This window comes from Acyrthosiphon pisum, chromosome A3, assembly GCF_005508785.2.
Source record: "Acyrthosiphon pisum isolate AL4f chromosome A3, pea_aphid_22Mar2018_4r6ur, whole genome shotgun sequence".
Taxonomy (NCBI): domain Eukaryota; kingdom Metazoa; phylum Arthropoda; class Insecta; order Hemiptera; family Aphididae; genus Acyrthosiphon; species Acyrthosiphon pisum.
In genome coordinates, this window is record NC_042496.1 from 27,445,924 (window position 1) to 27,467,583 (window position 21,660).

General features: G+C 28.4%; 4 protein-coding genes across 5 annotated transcripts in view; 2 read left to right on the forward strand and 2 right to left on the reverse strand.

The window, feature by feature from the left end:
* LOC100163571 (nuclear pore glycoprotein p62) overlaps positions 1-2,423 on the forward strand; it is a 3,713-nt gene extending 1,290 nt beyond the window's left edge. The window contains exons 2-6 of the mRNA XM_001946860.3: positions 497-1,271; positions 1,333-1,495; positions 1,556-1,731; positions 1,803-1,914; positions 2,001-2,423. Of these exons, the coding sequence (XP_001946895.2) occupies positions 497-1,271; positions 1,333-1,495; positions 1,556-1,731; positions 1,803-1,914; positions 2,001-2,162 (1,388 nt within the window). The 3' untranslated portion in view covers positions 2,163-2,423. The remainder of the gene's footprint in view (positions 1-496; positions 1,272-1,332; positions 1,496-1,555; positions 1,732-1,802; positions 1,915-2,000) is intronic.
* LOC100571054 lies at positions 2,183-6,975 on the reverse strand. The gene is made up of 7 exons (XM_029491544.1): positions 6,336-6,975; positions 6,090-6,248; positions 5,914-6,027; positions 5,642-5,857; positions 5,475-5,579; positions 5,088-5,418; positions 2,183-4,356 (listed from the first exon to the last, which is right to left on the reverse strand). Exons 1-7 carry the CDS (start codon positions 6,398-6,400, stop codon positions 4,312-4,314), a joined length of 1,035 nt encoding a protein of 344 aa, XP_029347404.1. The 5' UTR covers positions 6,401-6,975; the 3' UTR covers positions 2,183-4,311.
* Positions 6,976-7,143: 168 nt separating this feature from the next.
* On the forward strand, positions 7,144-14,493 carry LOC100161515 (solute carrier family 12 member 9). 2 transcript variants are annotated; one of them, XM_003246470.4, is made up of 15 exons: positions 7,144-7,422; positions 7,554-7,909; positions 8,016-8,150; positions 8,274-8,408; positions 8,634-8,839; positions 8,902-9,115; positions 9,187-9,456; positions 10,342-10,549; positions 11,633-11,831; positions 12,630-12,869; positions 12,951-13,099; positions 13,159-13,356; positions 13,427-13,667; positions 13,730-13,794; positions 13,882-14,493. In XM_003246470.4, the coding sequence occupies exons 2-15, from the start codon at positions 7,636-7,638 to the stop codon at positions 14,072-14,074; spliced, it is 2,727 nt and encodes a 908-aa protein (XP_003246518.1). In that variant the 5' UTR covers positions 7,144-7,422; positions 7,554-7,635; the 3' UTR covers positions 14,075-14,493. The 2 variants fall into 2 exon arrangements, with proteins under 2 accessions (XP_003246518.1, XP_001947022.2); XM_001946987.5 differs by having other exon boundaries at positions 7,144-7,403.
* Positions 14,494-15,048: 555 nt separating this feature from the next.
* On the reverse strand, positions 15,049-21,660 carry LOC100570963. The gene is made up of 7 exons (XM_029491616.1): positions 21,529-21,660; positions 19,080-19,161; positions 16,207-16,381; positions 16,003-16,046; positions 15,617-15,668; positions 15,417-15,544; positions 15,049-15,345 (listed from the first exon to the last, which is right to left on the reverse strand). The coding sequence occupies exons 2-7, from the start codon at positions 19,143-19,145 to the stop codon at positions 15,229-15,231; spliced, it is 582 nt and encodes a 193-aa protein (XP_029347476.1). The 5' UTR covers positions 19,146-19,161; positions 21,529-21,660; the 3' UTR covers positions 15,049-15,228.

Genomic DNA, 21,660 nt, shown 5'->3' on the forward strand with positions numbered 1-21,660 from the left:
GGTCAATTCACTTTAATTTTTAAATTAAAGGAGCTACACGTGTTTTGATGAGCGTAAAATTTGGTATGTAATATGAAGACAACACATGCGGGTATCACATACCCTTTAGTAAGTATACTTAAAAATCAGAATTTTAATAAATTCACTATATATATATATAAATTAATGGTGAGCTAAATCGCTCTGTATACTCCTCTAAGCCACCAATGGCTGTATTCTGTTTACAACGGGAGCTTAATAACTTATAGATTATGGTTACGAAACAGACATTGCTAGTTAAGTATAATTTGTTGGTACTAAAGTTTTATTTTATGTGTAGTGTACACTGTAATATTGTGATTGAAGTTGATTTATTAGTCAAGCTATATGAAAAAAATAATTATAAATATTGGTAGATAAATTAAAACTTCAGCATCATATCTTTATCAGCAATACCTACTTTTCAAGCTTCTATAGATTTTTCATTGGGCATAACTTTAATTATTTAATTATTTAGGGGGATCAACTCAAGCTCCAGCTGGTTTCTCCTTAGGAAGCAATACCCAACCAGCTCCTACTGGTTTTTCATTGGCTAATACCACACAAGCAACAACTGGTTTTTCATTAAGTAGTACCACACAAGCGTCAACTGGTTTCTCGTTGGGTGTTACAAACCAACCATCTACTGGCTTCACATTGGGAACAACTCCAGCATCTACTGGATTCTCGTTAGGTACAACTCAAGCATCTAATGTTTTTTCATTGGGCTCAAATCAAACATCAACGGCTTTCTCTTTGGGTGCAACTCCAACTGTTTCTACTGGATTCTCATTAGCTAGTACCACCCAAGCACCTACTGGTTTCTCCTTAGTTACAACTCAAGCATCTGCTGCCTTACCATTGGCCACAACTCAAGTATCAAATGCTTTCTCATTGGGTACAGTTCAAGCATCAACTGCTTTCTCTTTGGGTACAACTCCAGCAGTTTCTACCAGTTTCTCATTAGCTGGTACCACTCAAGTATCTACTGGTTTCTCAATGGGCACCACACAAGCATCTACTGGTTTCTCATTGACCACAACTCAAGCATCTACTGGGTTCTCACTGGCCACAACTAAATCTTCAACAGGTTTCTCTTTAGGTACATCTCCAGCAGCTCCTACTGGTTTCTCGTTAGGCACAACAAGCGCTACTGGATTTTCATTGAGCTCTTCTGGAACAACCACAGCCCAAGCTACTACAATCCAAACTACTGCAGTAATTACTACCCAAGCTCCACCTGTTACATCTCAGTATGTATAAAATTCAATATTTCAATTACAATAATAATAAAATAATACATTTCTGTAACAGATCAGATAGTCAATCCAGTGCAGTTCAACCGACTAATTTCCAACAGCTTATTGATTTAATTAACAACTGGACTGTCAGCTTAGAAAATCAAGAAAAACAATTTCTTAATCAAGCAAATGAAATAACAGTTTGGGATAATATGTTGACAAATCAATCTGCTAAAGTAATTCATATATTAATAAATAATAAATAATTGAAAATATTAATTTATCGTAACTTTTAGTTGGTAAAACTGTATGATATTCTGGAGCAAAAAGAAAAAGAACAAGTAGATATTGAAAATGAACTTGACTTCTTGTTATCCCAACAAAAAGAACTTGAAGATTGTTTAGTTCCACTAGAACAAGAATTACAATCTGCTGAAGTATTGAGTAGCTTGAACAATGAAAGAGAACCAATGTACGTTATTGACAGTTATTGGTATTATTATTATTTTTTAGTTATTTTTAATCAAATCAAATTTTACATAGATATAAAGCGGCTCAAGAAATCGATAACCAAGTAAAACAAATGTCAGGGGATATAAAAGAAATAGTAAACAATTTAAATAAAGCCAACTCGAAAAAAGATTCTGATGATGATGTAAGTACCTATAATCGAAATTATATTAATAAAACAATTATAATAAAAATATATTTGTATAATGACTGATTTAACTTTGGTTTCAGTTGGATACTATTTGTCGAATATTGAACTGTCATATGACAGCATTACAGTACATAGAACACAATGCAGAAAATTTAAGTTCAATGGTATCTGAAGTGAATGAAGAACATTCCCGTTTCTTAACTGCTGCTAATGATAACTCTTTTATATCTTTTAGGAAATAAATATTATTATAAAATTGATATTAATATTTCAGTAAATTATCTTCATCCTTTATTGTGTTTAATCATTAAACATTATATTATTATGTAAAATATGAAAAGATATAAAACATGTATTAAATATTTATGAAATTTATACTTGTAATAATTAATAAAAACATAATAATTTTTCAATGAGTACCAAATCATTTGTAATACAAATTAATTAATTAATTGACAAAATATGAATGCTAATGTAGTAAGTTAGATTTGACACAATTACAATTAGTTTATTTTTTACTTTTAAAAGAACACAAATAAAAATGTACAATTTAGTTAAATGAGATTGAGTGAGTGACTGAGCCCCGTTTGTGTGTTGTATGCGTTTTTTTAGATGATGGTGTGAGATGCCACCTTTGACCGTAATCGAATTGTAGATTGCAGCATTACTCTTTCATGTGTGTGTATTGTTATAATTTTAGGATAATGTATTGATAATTTGTATTTATACAGCTGATGGTAATTGTACTATTTAATTTATTTTCTTAAATGTAAATATAATCTAATAAAATAATGATATATCATAAAGTATATACTATATATATATTACAATATCATCAAATATAGTTAGTACTTAGTAGTATATTATAGGCTGATTGACCGTCTTCGCTCGGAATTGTTTTTCGTATACAATGATATTATATCGTTGAATTATAATCATGGTAATATAATAAGATAATGACTAATTATTACTGCATGTGTTAAAGAAATAAAAAAAAAATAAATTAATTAGGAATTATGAACAATAATACTACACGTTCATCATATTATGTAAAAATGAAATAAGACAATGTGCAAGCACAGAACAAGGTACAACCAGCTTAATAAATAATAATATTATTATCTCTATTATCTTAATTTTTAAATTTTAATAGGAAATATTAATATTACAAACAGCTTAATAATATTCTTATTTTTAATTTTAATAAGCTAAAAATTAATTTTTCATTACTTATCTAAAATGAATCATTTTTGTCGGCTTGGTTCTTAAAGATATTTTTCCATTTTATTTCCTCACTGCATGAAAAATCCGTAATTTGTAATAGGTATCGAAAAGGAGATAGATTAATTGGTCTCGATGGCTTTTAAATTGATGAGTTTTATCAAATAATGAGTGAACATCATAATTCACACAAGTCATATTGTTAAATATTGAAAATTTACTATGCGCAGGTTAATCTTAACTTTATTTAAAACGAAAGATTTAGTCTTTGTTATATTGAATATTGATTATAGCATAATTATATTATCTGAAAACTTTTTCAGTGTCTACGTAAATTGTCTGTACATTAATACTCGGTTTTATTGAAGTACCTCTATCTTTAACGTTTGATAATTTACTGCTTTGAGTTATCACCATTAAATGGGATTTACAAGATATAAATTATATTTTTTTACTTGCTTTCATTATAACAAATCCAACGATACACACACACATATCTTCAACGTAAAGGATCAAGTGGTGTACATTTTCAAAATAATCATGATAGAGTGAAGCCTTTCAGTTTTCCATGTAAAATTTTAATTTAATTCTTTTTCATTTTCAATATATTTGTTATTACTCGCAGCTTCTATGTTTGTATTATCTAGGATTGAACAGTTGCCATTCACATCTGAACCCACTATACTATTGTGCACCAATAATCGCTTGAACACTGCCTGAAATTGGTGACATGTTGGATTGTCGTTATATCCTCCTTTACTACGTGATGCACTATAAAGTTTCTAAATGATACTGACTAATGTTATGAAAAATGTCATATGATTTTTTGAAATTAACAATTTGAATAAGTCTAGAGCACATTTGAAACCTGTTTTGCGGTTAGAATCAATAACATTTGTTTCATCTTCAAATTTCAGATCATTAATATATTTTTGAAATTCCTTAGTAAAAAGTTGGTATTTTTCTAAATGATCATTATTAATTGCATTATTGTATGGTTTTTTTGAATATAACTTTCAACTATTCAAAATATGAAATGCGTTATTGATTATTTTGCAGACTTCTGCAGTTTGCTTTCACCCTTCAAATTTATCATCAACCAGCTTATCTGATTTTCATTTTTTTCATTGTGAAAAACAATAAGTTTATACATCAATGTTGTGGCCCCTCTCAAACCTTCTTTCTTTTGTGAGATTTAGTTCTTACTTTTGTGATCTGTACCAAAAAAATATAAAAATTTCTGATTATATACTATTAGCCAAAAAGGTAAATTTTTGACTTAAGAGGACACTACTCATACATTTGTTGTCTCCGTCTTACACACGCACGACATAGCAAATTGTCGTTCACTAGTTTCAATATTCTGTTGTTAGTTTTGATACTATAGTGAATTGACCAATCAGCTAATATAAACTTGTAGGTAAGAACATTATCAATGCTTAAGCGTTGCCAATTTTTCGAAGTTTTTATTTCCAAGCAAGATATGGGTATGTGAAATATCAAAGATTAAAAATGCTCATATCTCGCTTGGAAATTGAAATATTGAATAGAAGCCAACGCTTAAACACAGATAATGTTATAATTTAAAAAATTGATGATAGGTTAAATCATTCTAATATCAAAACTAACAGCACGCTATTGAAACTAGTGAACGAAAATTTGTTATGTCTTACGTGTGTAATGCGGAGACAATAAATGCATGGGTAACATACATATGTACATAAACATCCTCTTAAGACATTTATACTCCGGCCCACGAGAGTCCATATGTAAACCGCGCATTGATATAGTAAAACGTGATGTCTGTTTTCTCCCACCATGATGCCATTCCCACTATTCGGCAACATGCTAATGCACAATTACGGGTGCGTTTTTGCATATGCTCTCGTGGGCCAGAATATATATCATACACTAAAGAATTATATTTGTTATATATTATAATATACCTCCAAATTTATAGCAGCATGCTCAGAAATTAGCAATTTATTTTTTAATTCCTTTATTATATCCAACAGCGAAGATATTTTTTTTTTGAGACGTTGGTTTCTTTGACTCAATACTTTATTTTTTCGACGAATATTTTTAACAGTATTTCTTACTAAACAAAGACTATTTTTTCTTCTTTTGGGAGATGAAAAATCTTCATCACGTAAATCCCCTATTCGACTGGATCTCCAAATCCTTCTTGTTTTTTTTGGTGGAGTTATCACTTCTACGTCTGTGGAGAGATTAAACAGAGATGGCTGGGAAGTTTCAACAACATTTACCTTTTCATAACTGGAATTTAAATGTTATATTAGATATAGGTAATTAAATAGCTGTTAAAAATAAACCTTTTTGTCCCAGAAGTAGATGGTGACACATCAGGAATCATTAAACACGGATTACTTATTGATGCAATATTAGCATAACTATGTTCTTCCAATAATTTATAATTACTAAAAAGTAAAAATATATTATTAGTCAATTTTTAATATTTTAATTTTCCAAGGGTCCTAACCTTGTGGGTACTGCAGTTGATTGGAGAATATTACGATTTTTGCTAAATATAAAATCATTAGCGCTAAAATTTGCGCTACTAACTTCATCACTTATATCCTCTATTCGACTGGAACTCCAAATTCTTCTTGTTTTTTTTGGTAGAGTTATCACTTCTCCATTTATCCAGAAATTAAACAGAGATGGCTGGGAAGTTTCAGTGTTTACATTTTCATAACTGGAATTAAAATTTTATATTAGATATTGGTAATTAAATGGCTGTTAAAAAAGAACCTTTTTGTCTTAGAAGTAGATGGTGAAGTGTCATAAACATCAGAAATCATTAAACACTGACTACGTATTGATACATTATCAGCATAACTATGTTCCTCCAATAATTTACAATTACTAAAAAGTAAAAATATATTATTAGTAAATTTTTAATATTTTAATTTTCCAAGGGTCCTAACCTTGTTGGTACTGCAGTTGATCGGAGAATATTACGATTGTTGCTAAATATAAAATCACTAGCACTAAAATGTGCGCTACAAACTTTCTTCCAATTTGATATTGATGTTAAATTAAGTGCATTAAGCCAAATGGTTCTTTTAGATATATCTTTTGGAAATCTAAAATTAATATAATTTAATTACTTATTATGTTCAAAATAAATATGTAGTTAGGTAGAGTATATTATATAATATAGGCATACTAACGAATGAAAAGAAACATTATTATTATTATTTCTGGTATTGTAGCACACACAACAAATTTGGACCATTGTTGATTTTTCAGTAGGCAATATTAATAACAAACCTTCACCAACGTCCAACGTAAAATTGAAAGTTACACTAGTTACAGCAAATTTAAAAAGTAATTTTCAGTTAATTTCTTCTATTCTCAAATTCTCATTGGTGATATCAAAATTCAAAATAAAATTGATATTATCACATCTGTTCCGTGCACGGACTACTACACAGCTGGATACTTACGCTTTAGCTCTTATTTGTTCATTGTTGTAGTGACTCTAAATGCAATTACCTTTCAAATGTAAATTATAGTTCCGTGATAGCCACTAAGACATATAAGCGCTAGTGCCTAAGTCTCCAGCTGTTCAATTTAACTTTATACCGATTACAGAGATTCATTTTGGTAGACACTTTTCTATATTTGTTGGGCAACCATACTATCTTTAATCGTGGTTTGAAATAAAGCGATTTTTAAAGATTTTGTATTGTAGCTTACTGTATTTCTATCAAGAATTGCAGCGTTGCATTACCAAAGGCGCGATTTATTATTCTGTTACACAGATTTCTATATATTTCTATCAAGGTGTATTGATACACCTTGATTTCTATATTGGCGATTGAAAGCTCATCAATTATCAGGCCGGCGGGGGGTGGATCTGTAACGGGGAACACATAGACATATAATAGATAATATATTCCATTATTATATGTCTGTAGAAATCTGTGTATAGTTATCGTCTTATCAAAAAACAGTGTTATCGGCAGTCTGTAGTTGTAGTCGTAAATCTATGACTAAATAGATTTATTCATTAGTCGTGCGTAATTTGAAGCCCAGTCGACTTTACTCTTCACTTTTGAACTTTTCAAATAAGAATACAATTAATATTTTATTAAATTATAATCATTCAGTGCTGAAGAGGTCTTTAAACGGGAGGGCCCTATGCCCCTATCAACACGTTCAGTGCAGTTGTCTCAATATACCGCGTTTGTTGGTGCTTCTAATCAAACGTTTGACCGACGTACTTTCACGCTTACGTAATTATCATTTGGCTTGGTAAATAATAAATATTTGGTTATATTTTGATAAAATCGTAACCCATTTATTTTTTATGAAAATTCTTTTTTTTTTTTTATGACTACCTTTTCCACAATCAACTGTTTATTGTTTTTTGCCTGATTTCATAGGCGCTAAACGCCATCAGAATTATAACGATGGTTTGGTAGGTTGATTGTGAGTCAAAAAAAGAAAAACCAAGATCATCGTCCAATGAATTCTGAAAGTCCTCAGTCGATTGGCGTGTCATTTGCCGGTAATATCGGTGAAAAAATACCGTTAATGAATCGCCGCCGTCAAATGTTCGACTATTTTACCCGTATGTTTGGAAACTCGAATGCTGGCTCGGAAGAAACATCTAAGGATGGCTACGTTGAGTTTGGCAATATTGGGGAGGCAACCAGTGGCCGTACGCTGGGATCGTTTGCTGGAGTATTTGCACCTGTCTGTTTGTCCATGTTCAGTGCCATGTTGTTTCTGAGAGTGGGTATGCTATTAAAAATTCACACCTATGAATTTATTTATATATATTTTAATAAAACACTGGAATATTGACAGCTGTTATAATTTGTTTGCTTGTTTGTGTTGTTTAGGATTTGTTGTTGGAAATGCTGGCCTCATTGAGACACTATTTCAATTTGCCATTGCTTACACTATTATTGTTTTCACTGTCATGTCTGTCTGTGCTATATCAACCAATGGTGCTGTTGAAGGAGGTGGTGCTTATTGTATCCTTTGGTCTTTATTTTCGTGGCTTATTCATTATTTATTTTACGTGATAAAACTGTTTTACTTGATAATTTACTTTCTCATATATTATGAATATTATTTCCTTAGAACAGCATAAACAGTTATGATAAGTAGAACATTAGGACCAGAACTTGGAGGATCAATAGGAACATTGTTTTTTTTAGCAAATATTGTTAGCAGTGCTCTCTGCCTTACAGGATGTGTAGAAGGACTGATTGATAATTTTGGAGAATCTGGTATGTTAATTTTTTATATAAATATGTAAACTTCTTTAATTTTGCAAATTTTATTGGCTGGATAACAAATACACTTATAATTTGATTATATTATCTGATTTTTATATATTATAAATAGGTTGTATATAACCTATATAGTATATACTAATCACAGTAGAAAACTTTTATTACAATTTATTACTTTGTTTATAATATAAATATACTATAATATGTAATTGTTTTTAGGTTATTTAATGCCAAAAGATAGTTATATATTAAATGATGGCCATTGGTGGAGGTTTACTTATACATCATCTTTAAACTTGCTGAATTTACTTATCTGTTTAATCGGTGCAACATTATTTGCAAAAACTACTGTGATCATATTTGCAATAGTTGTGATATGCTTACTATCATCAGTCATAAGTTTTTTTTTGAAATCTCCATTTCAAGTAAAAAAAAAAATGCTATTGAAATACATACAAAATAAAAATTCATTGACCATTGATTTTAGATTGAAGTGCCTGCAGCAAATACTTTTGTAAATCAAACTAACACCACGGTATTATTAAACTACACGGGTTTTAGTTTAACTACTTTTTCTGAAAACTTAGGCCCAAGGTTTGGTAATGATTATACATCAAACAATATTGCTGTAACCTTTTCAACAGTGTTTGGTGTACTTTTCTGCGGTGTGACTGGAATTTTAGCCGGAGCCAATATGTCTGGTAAAAAGAAAATATTTTTTATTGTTTAATAAAAGTATTTACAACAATTCTTAAATATGTTTATTTTTTAGGAAATTTGAAAAACCCATCTTATAGTATACCTCGAGGAACATTAGGTGGTGTACTGTTTACATTCATATCATACATCGGTTTGTCTATTCTTGTTGCTGCTACATGTTCACGAGATTTACTTCAAGAAAACTATGTATTCCTAATGCCCATTAATATTTGGCCTCCATTTACTTCTATTGGTATATTGACTGCCACATTTTCAGCGAGTCTTAGCTGTTTGATTGGATCTAGCAGAGTGCTTGAAGCATTAGCAAAAGATTGCATTTATGGTGAGAGTTGTTTTATTTTTATAAGTTATAAACCTATTATTAAAGCTTATTTAAATACTTTATACATAATATGTTTATTAAGTAATTTAAATAGGCACTTAATGAATAAATATTTTTCATCATGTTCTCTCCAGACATGAAAAGGTTCATTATAAAAAACAAAATAACTTAACTGTCATAACAGAAATATTAGCTTAGGTAGTATAGAGTATAGAAATAAAATAAGAAATAAGATCATAGATAGAAATATACGAAGAATATTTTTTTTCTAACAAAGCTAAACTTTATAAATTATTATCTAAAATACTATATTATTACAAAATTTAAATAAATAATAATAAAGTAAAGAAAAAGTATAATAAATAATTATTAATCAAGTTTTTAATAAGGTATGATTGCAAAAAAAAATCATTACTATATCATAATTAGGGTTTTAAACTTTTCATTTTAAAATATTCAATAAGTTTTTATCTTGATTTTCATTGTTTTATTCATTTTTACATGTTACATTCATTAAAATACCTAACTTATAAGACTCATTGCATTACTCTCATATTTAGTTTTTAAAATTCTAATATTGACCTGTAAATTATATTTAAGTTAACATAAATATTTTGTAAACTGACTCAAAGATGTAATTTATTAGGTAACTTATACATAATACAACTAGACAGTTAAATATTAATTATGACTTTTATTATAGAACAAAAGAAAATAAATACAAATTAAATTAACTAAATAACAATAGTGTCAGTGTTATTTCTTATTCTTTTAAGTAGAGTTCAAAATTGTATGATCTTACATAATATTGGTATTGAATATATGCAACTGATGAATGGGAGTATTAAATTTTTTACTTAATTGTTCAAAACAAACCATTTTCAGGTAGATTGTTGCAATTTGTTAATTATGGAGTGTGGCGTTCAAATCCTATAGCCGCAGTTTTATTTTCGTGGTTATTAGTACAAATGATTTTATTCATTGGATCTCTTAACTTAATTGCTCAGCTGAATTCGATTCTATTTTTACTTGCTTATGTAGCACTAAATTTGACTTGTCTTGGTTTGGATCTCACATCAGCCCCTAATTTTAGGTATTTATTATTATTTATTTTTGTTATTCAATTTCCATTATACAGAGTAACAGAAAGACCTGAAAAAAAAAAATTATGCTTCTTAAACATATGACAAAAAGTAATGTGAAAATTATGTGGTTAATAAATAATTTGAGAAATATACTCAAAATTTCATACAGAAATTTCCAAAAAATAATATTTTGAAAAAAGTTACTACATTTTAAATTAATTTACTCAAAAGAATATTGATATTTTAAAAAATTTTAAAAAATAAGCAACTTGACTTAGATAAATGATTTGACCTTTTAAATTTTTCTTATAATCAAATTTACAAATTTGCTAGGTATTTTGAATTTTTCCAAAAAAATATTCATCAAATTTTAGATTCTGAGCGGAGCGAGGAAGCTATTGGTTTTACAATGGTGTTTATTTATTTATTTTTCTTTTTATATCCTGTATTCAAAATTTCTACCAGAAGGAGTTCTTCGATTTCAACATATAGTACCTTATCTTTTAGCAAATTGGATCAAGATTGTACTTTAACAGGTCATTTTCCGATTTTCTCAATAGTTATTTAATGCCACGGGAAAAACCACCGAAAAATTACGAAAAAACGCTAAAAATTGGATTTTAATTTCTAACGCTTTGTTTATCACCATAGAAACGAATAAAAAATTATAACATTATAATATTAATTCAACTTACATGATAAAATAAATAATAACAATATAAAATATCCAGGCTGATAAACCGTCTCCGCTCAGAATCATTTTTCTTATACAATGATATTTTATCATTGAATTCAAGTCTAATAAAACCCATTATACAATGACCCACTTGTAACCTACTGTAAAGCAGAGCGACATCAACTTACCTGCTTTTTAAATTTTAGTAGTTATTCAAAAATAAAAATAATATTTTTTTATATTAAACGTGATCATGATTTATAAATAAAAAAAATAATAATACTAAATTTATTGATTACAACAAAAGTCATTTCATCTGTCAATCCTTCCTGTTACAACCTGTATACTTAAATTAATATAATATATAATGATAAATAAATTGATATTTTCTAATTAATCTCAATTTGATAATTAGGCCATCTTTCAAGTATTTTTCTGCATGGACCTGTTCCTTTGGGCTAATGGGGAGTGTGATAATGATGTTTGTAATAAATCCATTTTATGCCTCTACTAGTTTTGGATTGTGTTTATTACTTATACTCTTATTGCACTTTTTCTCTCCATGTGAAGCTTCTGAATGGGGATCAATATCTCAAGCTCTTATATTCCACCAGGTATGATTACTTTTTTCTTAGTTGTTAGGAAGACACCACACCCGCATGTATTGTCACCATCTTACAAACGTAGTACATGGCAAATTTTATTTCCACCAATACATTTTACTCTGTACATTTTAAAATTAGAGAGAATTTACCTGTTATAAAATGTAACACATTGACTTCCATGTGATTGCCAGCGGTCATCTGTAATCCTCAATTTATATACAATTAATTGTGACCGACGGCGTTCTTAGTTAGTCATATCTATCACACCACATGATCGCCTGTGACCGTAAATTATTATGGTATAAAACCCGGTGGCATAGTTAAATGTAATAAGCATTATTTTTATTTGAATTTTTAAATGTTTTTTTTTCAATTATTATAGTACCTATATATACATTTGGAATGACTCTAAAAAATATTCTTGGCGTATCGATAAATTTATGACTGCCAGCTATCACGAGGAAGTCAACGTATTAAAGGTAAGATTATTATCTAGGATATCTCTGAGACTTATTATTAAGGTAGTTATGACCTTTTTAAACTGTACATTTTTTGTGCATTTTAAAATGATCATAGCTTACTTAAAAATAATAATATCAATAAGATCCTCTAAGATACCCTAGACAAATAATCTTACTTTTAAATGTTGTGTGGGTCAATTTACTTTAATTTTAATAATAACAGAGTAAAATGGATTATTGTAAAATTTGCTATGATGTTAGTTTGTAAGATGGAGAAAACACATGCGAGTGTGTCATCCTCTTAAACATAAAAATGTATTAAACTGTGTTATAATTTGTCATCAAGGTCCGCAAGTATCTGCTTTTGTTAGATTCGAGAAAAAATCATATCAAATTCTGGAGACCTCAAATGCTGCTAATGGTTGCTAATCCTCGTTCATCTTGTCCAACTATAACATTTATTAATGATCTGAAAAAAAGTGGTTTATTTGTGTTGGGACACGTCAAAGTTGACAAGGCAGAAACAAATTTAGATTATACAGATAAGACCATCTCTTCCTGGCTGACTCTTGTTGATCATGTTAAAGTAAAGTACATTAAAAATAGCTATTGTCTACTGTTTTTGACTCAATCGTATTAACATTATGAGTCAATGAAATTAATCTAGGTAAAAGCGTTTGTTGAACTGACTGTGGCCAATAGTGTACGAGAAGGACTACATCATCTTATAAGGTTATCTGGTATAGGAGCGATGAAGCCAAATACTGTTGTAATGGGATTTTACGACAATAAAGTACCACTTGACTATTTTACAAGGTTAGTTAATTAAAAACTTTAAGACTGGATAAATTGTGTAAACTGTATGTATGTTATAGATTAGATTCTGTTTATAAAACTTCTTTATTCCAAGGAATAACAACTAATGACGAAAAATTCCCTTTGAGATTACCCAACGAAGAAAAACATTTATCTACATCAGAATTTGTATCAATGATCTGTGATATATTTCAAATGCACAAAAATATATGCATTTGTCGACATTTTGATTTATACAATAAGACTGATATTGTCAAGTATGATTATTAGTTATATGATTCATTTTATAATTAAATTTTCTTGTATACAATAAGTTTATTTATTCAGAAACATTAAGTACAAGTATATTGATGTTTGGCCTGTTAACTTCTTTGGTCCATCGATGAATGATGCGTATGACACTAGCAGCTTGTTTATGCTACAGTTATCATGCATTATTAAAATGATTGCTGTGTATAAAAAACACACTTTGAGAGTTCACTTACTCAACACTATTGATATTCAAAGTCAAAGAGTGCAGCTAAAACAGCTATTATCTAAACTACGCATTAAAGCTACAATTCATGAAGTAAGTGCATACTGTTAAGGACAAAATATTACAGTTTCAACTATAAATGTATGGTTTTTCAGGTACAAGAATGGTCACAGATTGATCTGACAACTTTAGACAGTGATAAAAATACATATATTTCAAGGTAATAATAAAATTACTTTCATTTTTTATTTGTCTACAATGTTATGATTTACATACCTAAATATTATGATGTTTTTATGTATTGAAGGGTGAATAAACTGATTAGAAATCAGTGCGCTGAAACTGCTATATGTTTTGTTTATTTGCCAATGCCCAAAGAATTACAAGGATCAGATTTACAAAATGTAAGTTATTTGAACTCACTTACTGATTTGACCAATAACCTACCACCTACTGTTCTTGTACACGGAGTGAGTGCTGTTACATCCACAACCTTATAATAAATCTATTATTATTAGTGAATATTACTAAAATATTATTCTCTTTATTTATCACGATAATTATTTTTGTATTTTGATTTTTGAATTATCTAAAAAATGAATTAATATTAATAATTCAGTCATTGAGAAAAATATTTTCTGAAACTAATATTTAAAGATTTTTATAATTTTATGTACTCTATATATTATATTTTTATAAATGTAAGGCCGGATTGCGTTAAAAATATTTTATTTGGCTAACCAAACGTAATGAACCAATCATGACAATCATTTGAAAATTATTTTTAAGTGACCTTTAGCTCAGTCACTATTGATTCATTAAATATTTAGTAATTGCTTATGCAACCCGGCATATGTATTGTGATACTGTTAAATTTGTAATATGAATATTTTATATAATAAAATTATTTAATAATGAATATTAAATAACTTTATGATTAGGTTACCCCAGTCTTCAAGTTGTCCTAGTAAATAAATTGTTGTTATAAAATATTTGCAGAACTTGTAAGAAGTGTTATATTACAGTATTAAAAATATATAGCGATAGTGCCATCCGAAGATGTATCTAAATGTAACTAAAGATGTATCTTAATCTATTTATGGTAGTTTGTGCAGACAACAGATGCTAATTAAGTTAAAATATAATGATAGTAAATCATTGTAATAAAAATGAAATACGCAATTTTTAAATTAATGAACAAACAAAATGTTTCGAGCTAATTTTTTGGTATAGAATAAACAATTTTGTGGAAAAAATAAACATTAAATATTTTTCATGTAAAACTTATAATATTTAATTAATATTTTTTAATCGAGACAGTGCGTAATAGAAATATTTATCTAATGAAATATTAAGCATTTAATATTATCATAAATCTACAATACAATTTTACTTGAAACAGTTTGTACAATACATTTTAATCTTTTTAAACTAAATAAAATTAAAAACAAACTACAATCAATTGAAACACTTTAATAGATTTGATTTTAATTTTTAATTTATAACAGTATGATTAGTTAAAAATAAATATAATTAATTACAACGTTTAGTTGTATCTAAAATCCTTATTATTGTACAATTGCACAATATTTATAAAGAAGAATTATTATTGCTTAACACTTGTTAAAACAAAATACTTAAGTTATTTTATGGGTCATTCGTTTGAGTCTTCTCTGATCTTACTAATCAAGCATAACTTTTTATTTAATACACTGTTTTCATTGTTAAGTTTCTCTATAGATTTCTTGTACTGGTTACACTCTTTCTCAAACTATAGTATAGGAAAAAAATAATATTTTTTTTTTATTATTACTGAATACTTTGTTGTGATATTGTTCTCACCATTTTAGATACCATCTCCTGTCGATTAGCCAATTTCAATTCTAGTTCTTTAATTTCTTCATCCAATTTAGAATCCTTATCGTTGAAATACTTCCATACATTATCTATTTTATCTTGTAACATATTTTCTTAAACATCAAACATTATAATATTATTTATACATTTTTAATTGACAATATTACATAAAATATTAATATTACCTTCAAATTCCAATCCTTTTGTTAATGAATATTTTTCCAATTGATCTTTGCGCTAAACATTTTTTTTTTAAGTTATCAATTTGACAAATAAATAATGTTAAGTGATAAAATATACTGTGCAGTTTAAATTAAGTATATCTTAGCAATAATTTCTAACAAAACTAAATTTAATGCACTTATGAGTCATTCAGTTAGATAAATTTAAACACAAATTACAATAAAATTGTATTTTATATACTAGACTGAAACTATAAAAATAAAAACAATTACAATCTTTATTCCATAATTATTTAGCTTTTAATTTTCGAATTATTAATTATTCATTTTGCTGAATATTTGTATTTATTGCTAAGAATAATTTATAGCAAAAATGTATTTCTATTTACTTGATTTAGAACTTCAAGATGGGTTTTTAAAAATTCATATTGTTCTAAAATAATAAGCATAATACAAGATTAAATATTATATATTATGATTATTAAAAATTAAAATTACTTATTCATAAATGTTCATAAATCACAAAACATGATGATGCATGTATTGGCTTAGTAGGTTAGTTATAATAATATCAATTAAAATACTGTACTAACTACTTTTCTCAGATAATTCTTCCACATCCATTTCTAATTTACACTTTAGTTTGTCGAGTTGGGTTTTGTTTTTTTGTAAATTGTTTATTTCGAAATTCAATTTTGATAATCGATTACACAGCAACAACTTTTCTTTATCCAGTGAATTTGATTGCTGCATTAAATTATCCCAAAACTATAAAAACAAAAGTTCTTTAGTAAAAATGATATAATATTATTTATGTAGGTACTACTTTTTAGTTATTTTATATAAAGCCGTCATCATCGAAATAATTATGTTAAATACAGAATACTGAATCTAATTTTTTGTCACTCCTGTACCGAAAGTGTATTTGTTGATGCCAGTTGAAGTGTATGAAAATTACCTTTTTCCGTCCAGTTAGTGGCGCAAATAGGGGGGCCTGGCCCCCCTTATATCACTCAAAGCCCCCTCAAAATATAATAGTATACCATTCTTAAATGTATGTACCTATAAATTATAATTTAAAAAAAAATTTGTTGGGGCTTGAGCCCCCCTAAACATTTTTCCTATTTGCGCCACTGCATCCAGTAGACAATAAATACTTTCTTTTGCGCAATGGACGGAATGGCTAATTTGCAAATCAGATTAATATAGATATATTATAAATGAATGCAATTATATATTTTTTACTTTTTCTAATAAATATATCAAAAATTATAGCTAGTTGGTGAGTAACGTTTACTTACTCCCTATGCCCTATGGAACAGTGGCGCCGAAGTCAATTTTCTCTTTATAATAATTATTATTTATTCATAATTTAATTGTGATCACCACCATCAACTTTTTTAACACATCCACCTCAGCACCTCAAATGTACCTATTGACGCAAATCATTTTTTTTCACACATACCATCATTAATCGTTATAAGTTTTCATACAATATAATTATTAATTATATTGATAATTAACCTCTATCAGCTATTAAGTACCACCCATGTACCATAAACACACAACACACATACTACATAGGTACCTACTGGCTACCATCAATTTTTTTCTTTTTCTTGTTGAGGGGGGGGGGTCAAATTTTGCCTGGTTCATGGAGATTTGGCCCACTGTTCACTGAAACCCTGATCAATTCAATATTTTAGTTTTCAATCAAAACACTTAAAGTTTTTTATTTATCATTGTAATCAACAATTAAAGTAGTAAAATGGATAAAATTTAAAAAAATTGTGTGTGTCAGATTGTGTATCTAACGCTCAATGTTGGATGTGCCAACATGACTAGTCTTAGTTTTTTGTGTGTTGATTCTCCCGATATGCCTTTCCCCTTTCTAATCTAGTTTTTGCCATGTTCTAGAAAGAAAGAAAACGCAGAAAATGCTATAGTTATAATTGTTGTGCCAACGAACTGCTACTGGATGAGCGGTTAGTCCGACGAGTAGCGCCTGTTAATAAAATGTCGATTGACTTATGGGTTAAGTGAATAACAAGTGTTATAATTTATGAAATGTATATAATAATAATATTTAAGAGTTTTATGATAAATAACAATGATTAATAGCAATAATATAATCAAAATTAATACACATAATAATAATAATAATAATAATAATTTGATATAATACGCCACGACTGCATGAGTGCAGTATATATACTTATATATACATATATATAAGTTGCCGGTCGGCCGCCCTCCAGACAGCTAAGATGGTTGCGCGTGAGACCGTTACAATATTTCGTGACATCGAATTTACCAATTCACCTTAGACCTTTACACATTACACACATTCTTTTTTTTAGGGGAGCGCGTAAAGATGTTAACACATCAATAAAAAATAAATAAAAAGGTAACATAGAAATAATGTGCAATTAAGTTTTATTGTTCTTTCTTCCTGCACTAAATTTATAATAGTAGTTTATAAAGTTAAATATTTATCTACATTTTAAATACCTACTGAAATACCATACTCTTTATTATTGAAAGGTGAGATACATAGGTACTCTGGAATTCTGGATACTGAATCTCAGACCCTTGTTTGGTACCAGGGTTGATAATATATAATGTCCCTATTACAACTTACAAGGCCGTAACTGGGGGGCTTAGGGATAAAGACCCCCCTCAAAATTTTTAAAAGTAGAACAAGAGTTTATATTTTGAACGTAAAAATGATAGGTGTCCTGCAGTTTTCATAATATTTTTAAAATATGTCGGAAACCCCCCTCCCCTCCCACCCCAAAGGTTACAGCATTACCTACCTATTATTATTTATTTTTGTCATATTTGTCAAAGATATACAATTGACTACAATATATTATTATATTAATAAATATATTATTTTCCTACAGAATACAAAAATATAGTAGGTATGTGTGGCTCGTGCGGGAACTGGAAAGACGCTCTCAGTATTGGCTCTTGAGTGAAATGAAGCCTTCGCCATCGGCACATGCCACCGCGTCGAAATAGCTCACTTTTGACCCTTGTCTCACATGCCAGTACTCAGTGTCTCAGTAGCCACAATCAGGGGCAGATACATAGATCCCCCCCAGGCTTTAGTTTTTGACGTGATTACTTCAAGGGTAAATAGGGATTTGCTTAATAGATAATTTAATTGTCCTGTACGAGACTGTGAAAAGTAACATGCGCATCATGCATGCATGTACCTATATAAATACTTTAAAAAGGACAAACCTATATCAAAATTAATATTTTTAAGTTTATCTATAGGTACCATGTGTGGCCTTTAAAAATCGTCTCACACCTCCGTTATCTTGGTCTGGATCCACCCCCGGTCATAATATAAGTACTAATAGGTATATACTATTGTCTATTATATACATTGTACTAGTGTCGACTGTCGAGTAACCTACTATTACACTTAAACTTTATTAAATGTATAGGTAAGTACTTGTTTGTATTGAAGAAATCTTTTTTCAAGTTTTTGAGCTTCATTGAATAATGTATCACCTTCCATCGTGCAATCTTGATAACTTTTACAAGGAACAAAAAAAGAAATTTATAATTAATATTTAATAGTATAACTGCATAATATAGGTAATATACATTGTTTTTAGTTCGTTATAGTCACAGTATATACCAGGGGTGGCCATCGATAAGAGAGCCGCAAGCCGCACAATATAATACAAAGTAATATGAAAAGCAGGAAAAGGAATAATACCTACCTATTGGCTATTATTATGTTAGAAAAAATGTTAAAATGCGAGCAGCATAGTGAATTTATGACCCGATATCCGTGTTTTAGTCTTTTGGCCCGCAGGATCCTCAAATGCGCAAATTTTTTTAGATGACTGGATTAAGGACCCGAAATATATTATGTACCTACATCTTTTGCACCAGTAGACTTATCACAAATTAAATAGGTATACATTATACTTTAATCGCGCCAGGAAAATATTTAATATATTTCACTAAAATATTTTAATTAAATATAAAACATGTATTAATGTTAAAAATGAGTTAACTAAATTGTAAAATCAATACAAATATATTTTTTAATGGTAGGTACCTATACTTCCTGACTTCACAAATTGTATTATATAACATTATCATCCTGCACAAATGCACAATTGATGGATCTTTAACCTTTTTGAATTCCATAATTATTTTTACCTACGATTTTTGCGCAATTGAGGTATACTCGTTCGGCAACTCCTGGTATATAGGTACCTACTATATACTGTCGTGGTTAAAGTATTAGGAAAAATAATATATATACAAATCAAAATCTATAAAATGTATGATAGGTACTCAGTTTTAGAAAAACTGATCTGGACATTTAGTTTATGTTTTCATTATTTTAGATAGGTACTATAATAACATATTGAGACCATTGATCATAATATAACTTATTAAACAATATATGAAAATGCAGTTGAGTATGGAGGGAGTGGGTGATGGAAAGATCACGTCCATGTTTTTTGTAGTTGTGTTGTTATCATAATTTGTTGTATGAATGTATCATTATATCCATTCTTGCGCAATTTTTTTATAGACATTTTAAATTCAAATTTTGACAAAATTGGATATTTAACGAAAATAGCGATTATTTTATTTAAGTTTAAAACATTATCGTATAGGGACTAGAAGAACTATAGAAACGTTTGCAATCCCCTACGTATATTATAATTTTCCTGTCTCTATAGGTGAAATTAATTTTTTTTTTAATATTTTGATTAATTTTAGGCCATTTATATCGCGAATCTATTTAGTGTTTACACCGCGTTATGTGGTACATATAACTAATTAAGATAGAATATTATAATAATAATATGAAATAATATAATATTATTATTATAATTATTTATTACTTACCTAAAGGTATTCCATTTGCGATGTTTTTGACAAAAATTAATACAACTTACCGCATTACATAAAGAAAACTAAATTGCTAATTCTAATATAAAGAAACTATAAAATATCCTTAGAATAAATTAATAGAGGCTTAGGTACACATACCGTGTCCGCTCATAATCGTTTTTCGTTAACAATAATAAACCTGTGATTATATCATTGTATTCAAATTTCAAATTTAACACATCTATGATATATTATAGTGGTCAGTGAACTACTCTATAAAGAAGCAGGTACCTACTCAAGTCTTATATTTAGCAGTGTGATTTTCTCGGTTTTATTTTTACTTTTTTGATTATAAAAAAATAATAAGATAAAATTATTAAAATTTAAAAGACACACAGACTTTAAACAATTTAATAAATAGGCACGTACATTTTAAATTGACAATTATTAGTCTAGTACAATTTACCTACTATCTACACAATAACAATGGCCACACCTAGAAGGATCTCGGCGTGGGGAACTTAATATTATCGTGAGCTGTGGGCCGTGGGACGTGTTCCTTGGATATTGTCTAATATACTTTTTAAATTATTAATTTTAAGACAAATATTTGCACTAATGCACTACAACTGAATTAAATTATTAATATTATTTTCATATTATATTATATGGGATTTAATTTGTTTATTATTGAAAAATAATTTTAATAGCTATATAGGTAGGTACATAACCTATATTATATTGTATAGGTACTTACGATACTAAATAATATTTAAGTTATTGATTTATTGTAATTTTAAATATTTTTTCAAATTATTGTTAGGCTTAGCAATGATGGTTGTTCACTTGTATTAGGTATTAATATTATAATACCTACTACAGTTATGCTTAATGATAGGCATACAGCTAGTATACCTACCTAGGTAATTGGCTAGGTATAATCTATAGGCTATAGATACCAACCACATACTGAGATATAGGTACTATACGGTGTATAATTATACAATATTAAAATTAAATTACATAATATTGATACATACCTTCCTTAAGTATCTTTTGGTTTTAATGTAAGTACTGAGTAACAACGGGAATATATAAATTTATGAAACGAAAAAGCTAATAAATGATAATGGTCGTAATGTTAATATAATAACATAGTATACAAGTTGATG

Excerpts from the sequence above, each read along its gene's own strand:
- LOC100571054 (XM_029491544.1), bottom strand. The coding sequence starts at position 6,400 with ATGGTCCAAATTTGTTGTGTGTGCTACAATACCAGAAATAATAATAAT. Across the intron at positions 5,858-5,913 it reads TCTACTTCTAAGACAAAAAG|TTATGAAAATGTAAACACTG; the intron begins GTTCTTTTTTAA and ends TTTTAATTCCAG. Across the intron at positions 4,357-5,087 it reads ATGCTGCTATAAATTTGGAG|ATCACAAAAGTAAGAACTAA; the intron begins GTATATTATAAT and ends TTTTTGGTACAG.
- LOC100570963 (XM_029491616.1), bottom strand. The coding sequence starts at position 19,145 with ATGGAAGGTGATACATTATTCAATGAAGCTCAAAAACTTGAAAAAAGA. Across the intron at positions 16,047-16,206 it reads AGAATTATCTGAGAAAAGTA|AACAATATGAATTTTTAAAA; the intron begins GTTAGTACAGTA and ends TTATTATTTTAG. Across the intron at positions 15,346-15,416 it reads AGGAGATGGTATCTAAAATG|TTTGAGAAAGAGTGTAACCA; the intron begins GTGAGAACAATA and ends CCTATACTATAG.
- LOC100161515 (XM_003246470.4), top strand. The coding sequence starts at position 7,636 with ATGAATTCTGAAAGTCCTCAGTCGATTGGCGTGTCATTTGCCGGTAAT. Across the intron at positions 13,668-13,729 it reads TTAAAGCTACAATTCATGAA|GTACAAGAATGGTCACAGAT; the intron begins GTAAGTGCATAC and ends ATGGTTTTTCAG. Across the intron at positions 13,795-13,881 it reads AAAAATACATATATTTCAAG|GGTGAATAAACTGATTAGAA; the intron begins GTAATAATAAAA and ends TATGTATTGAAG.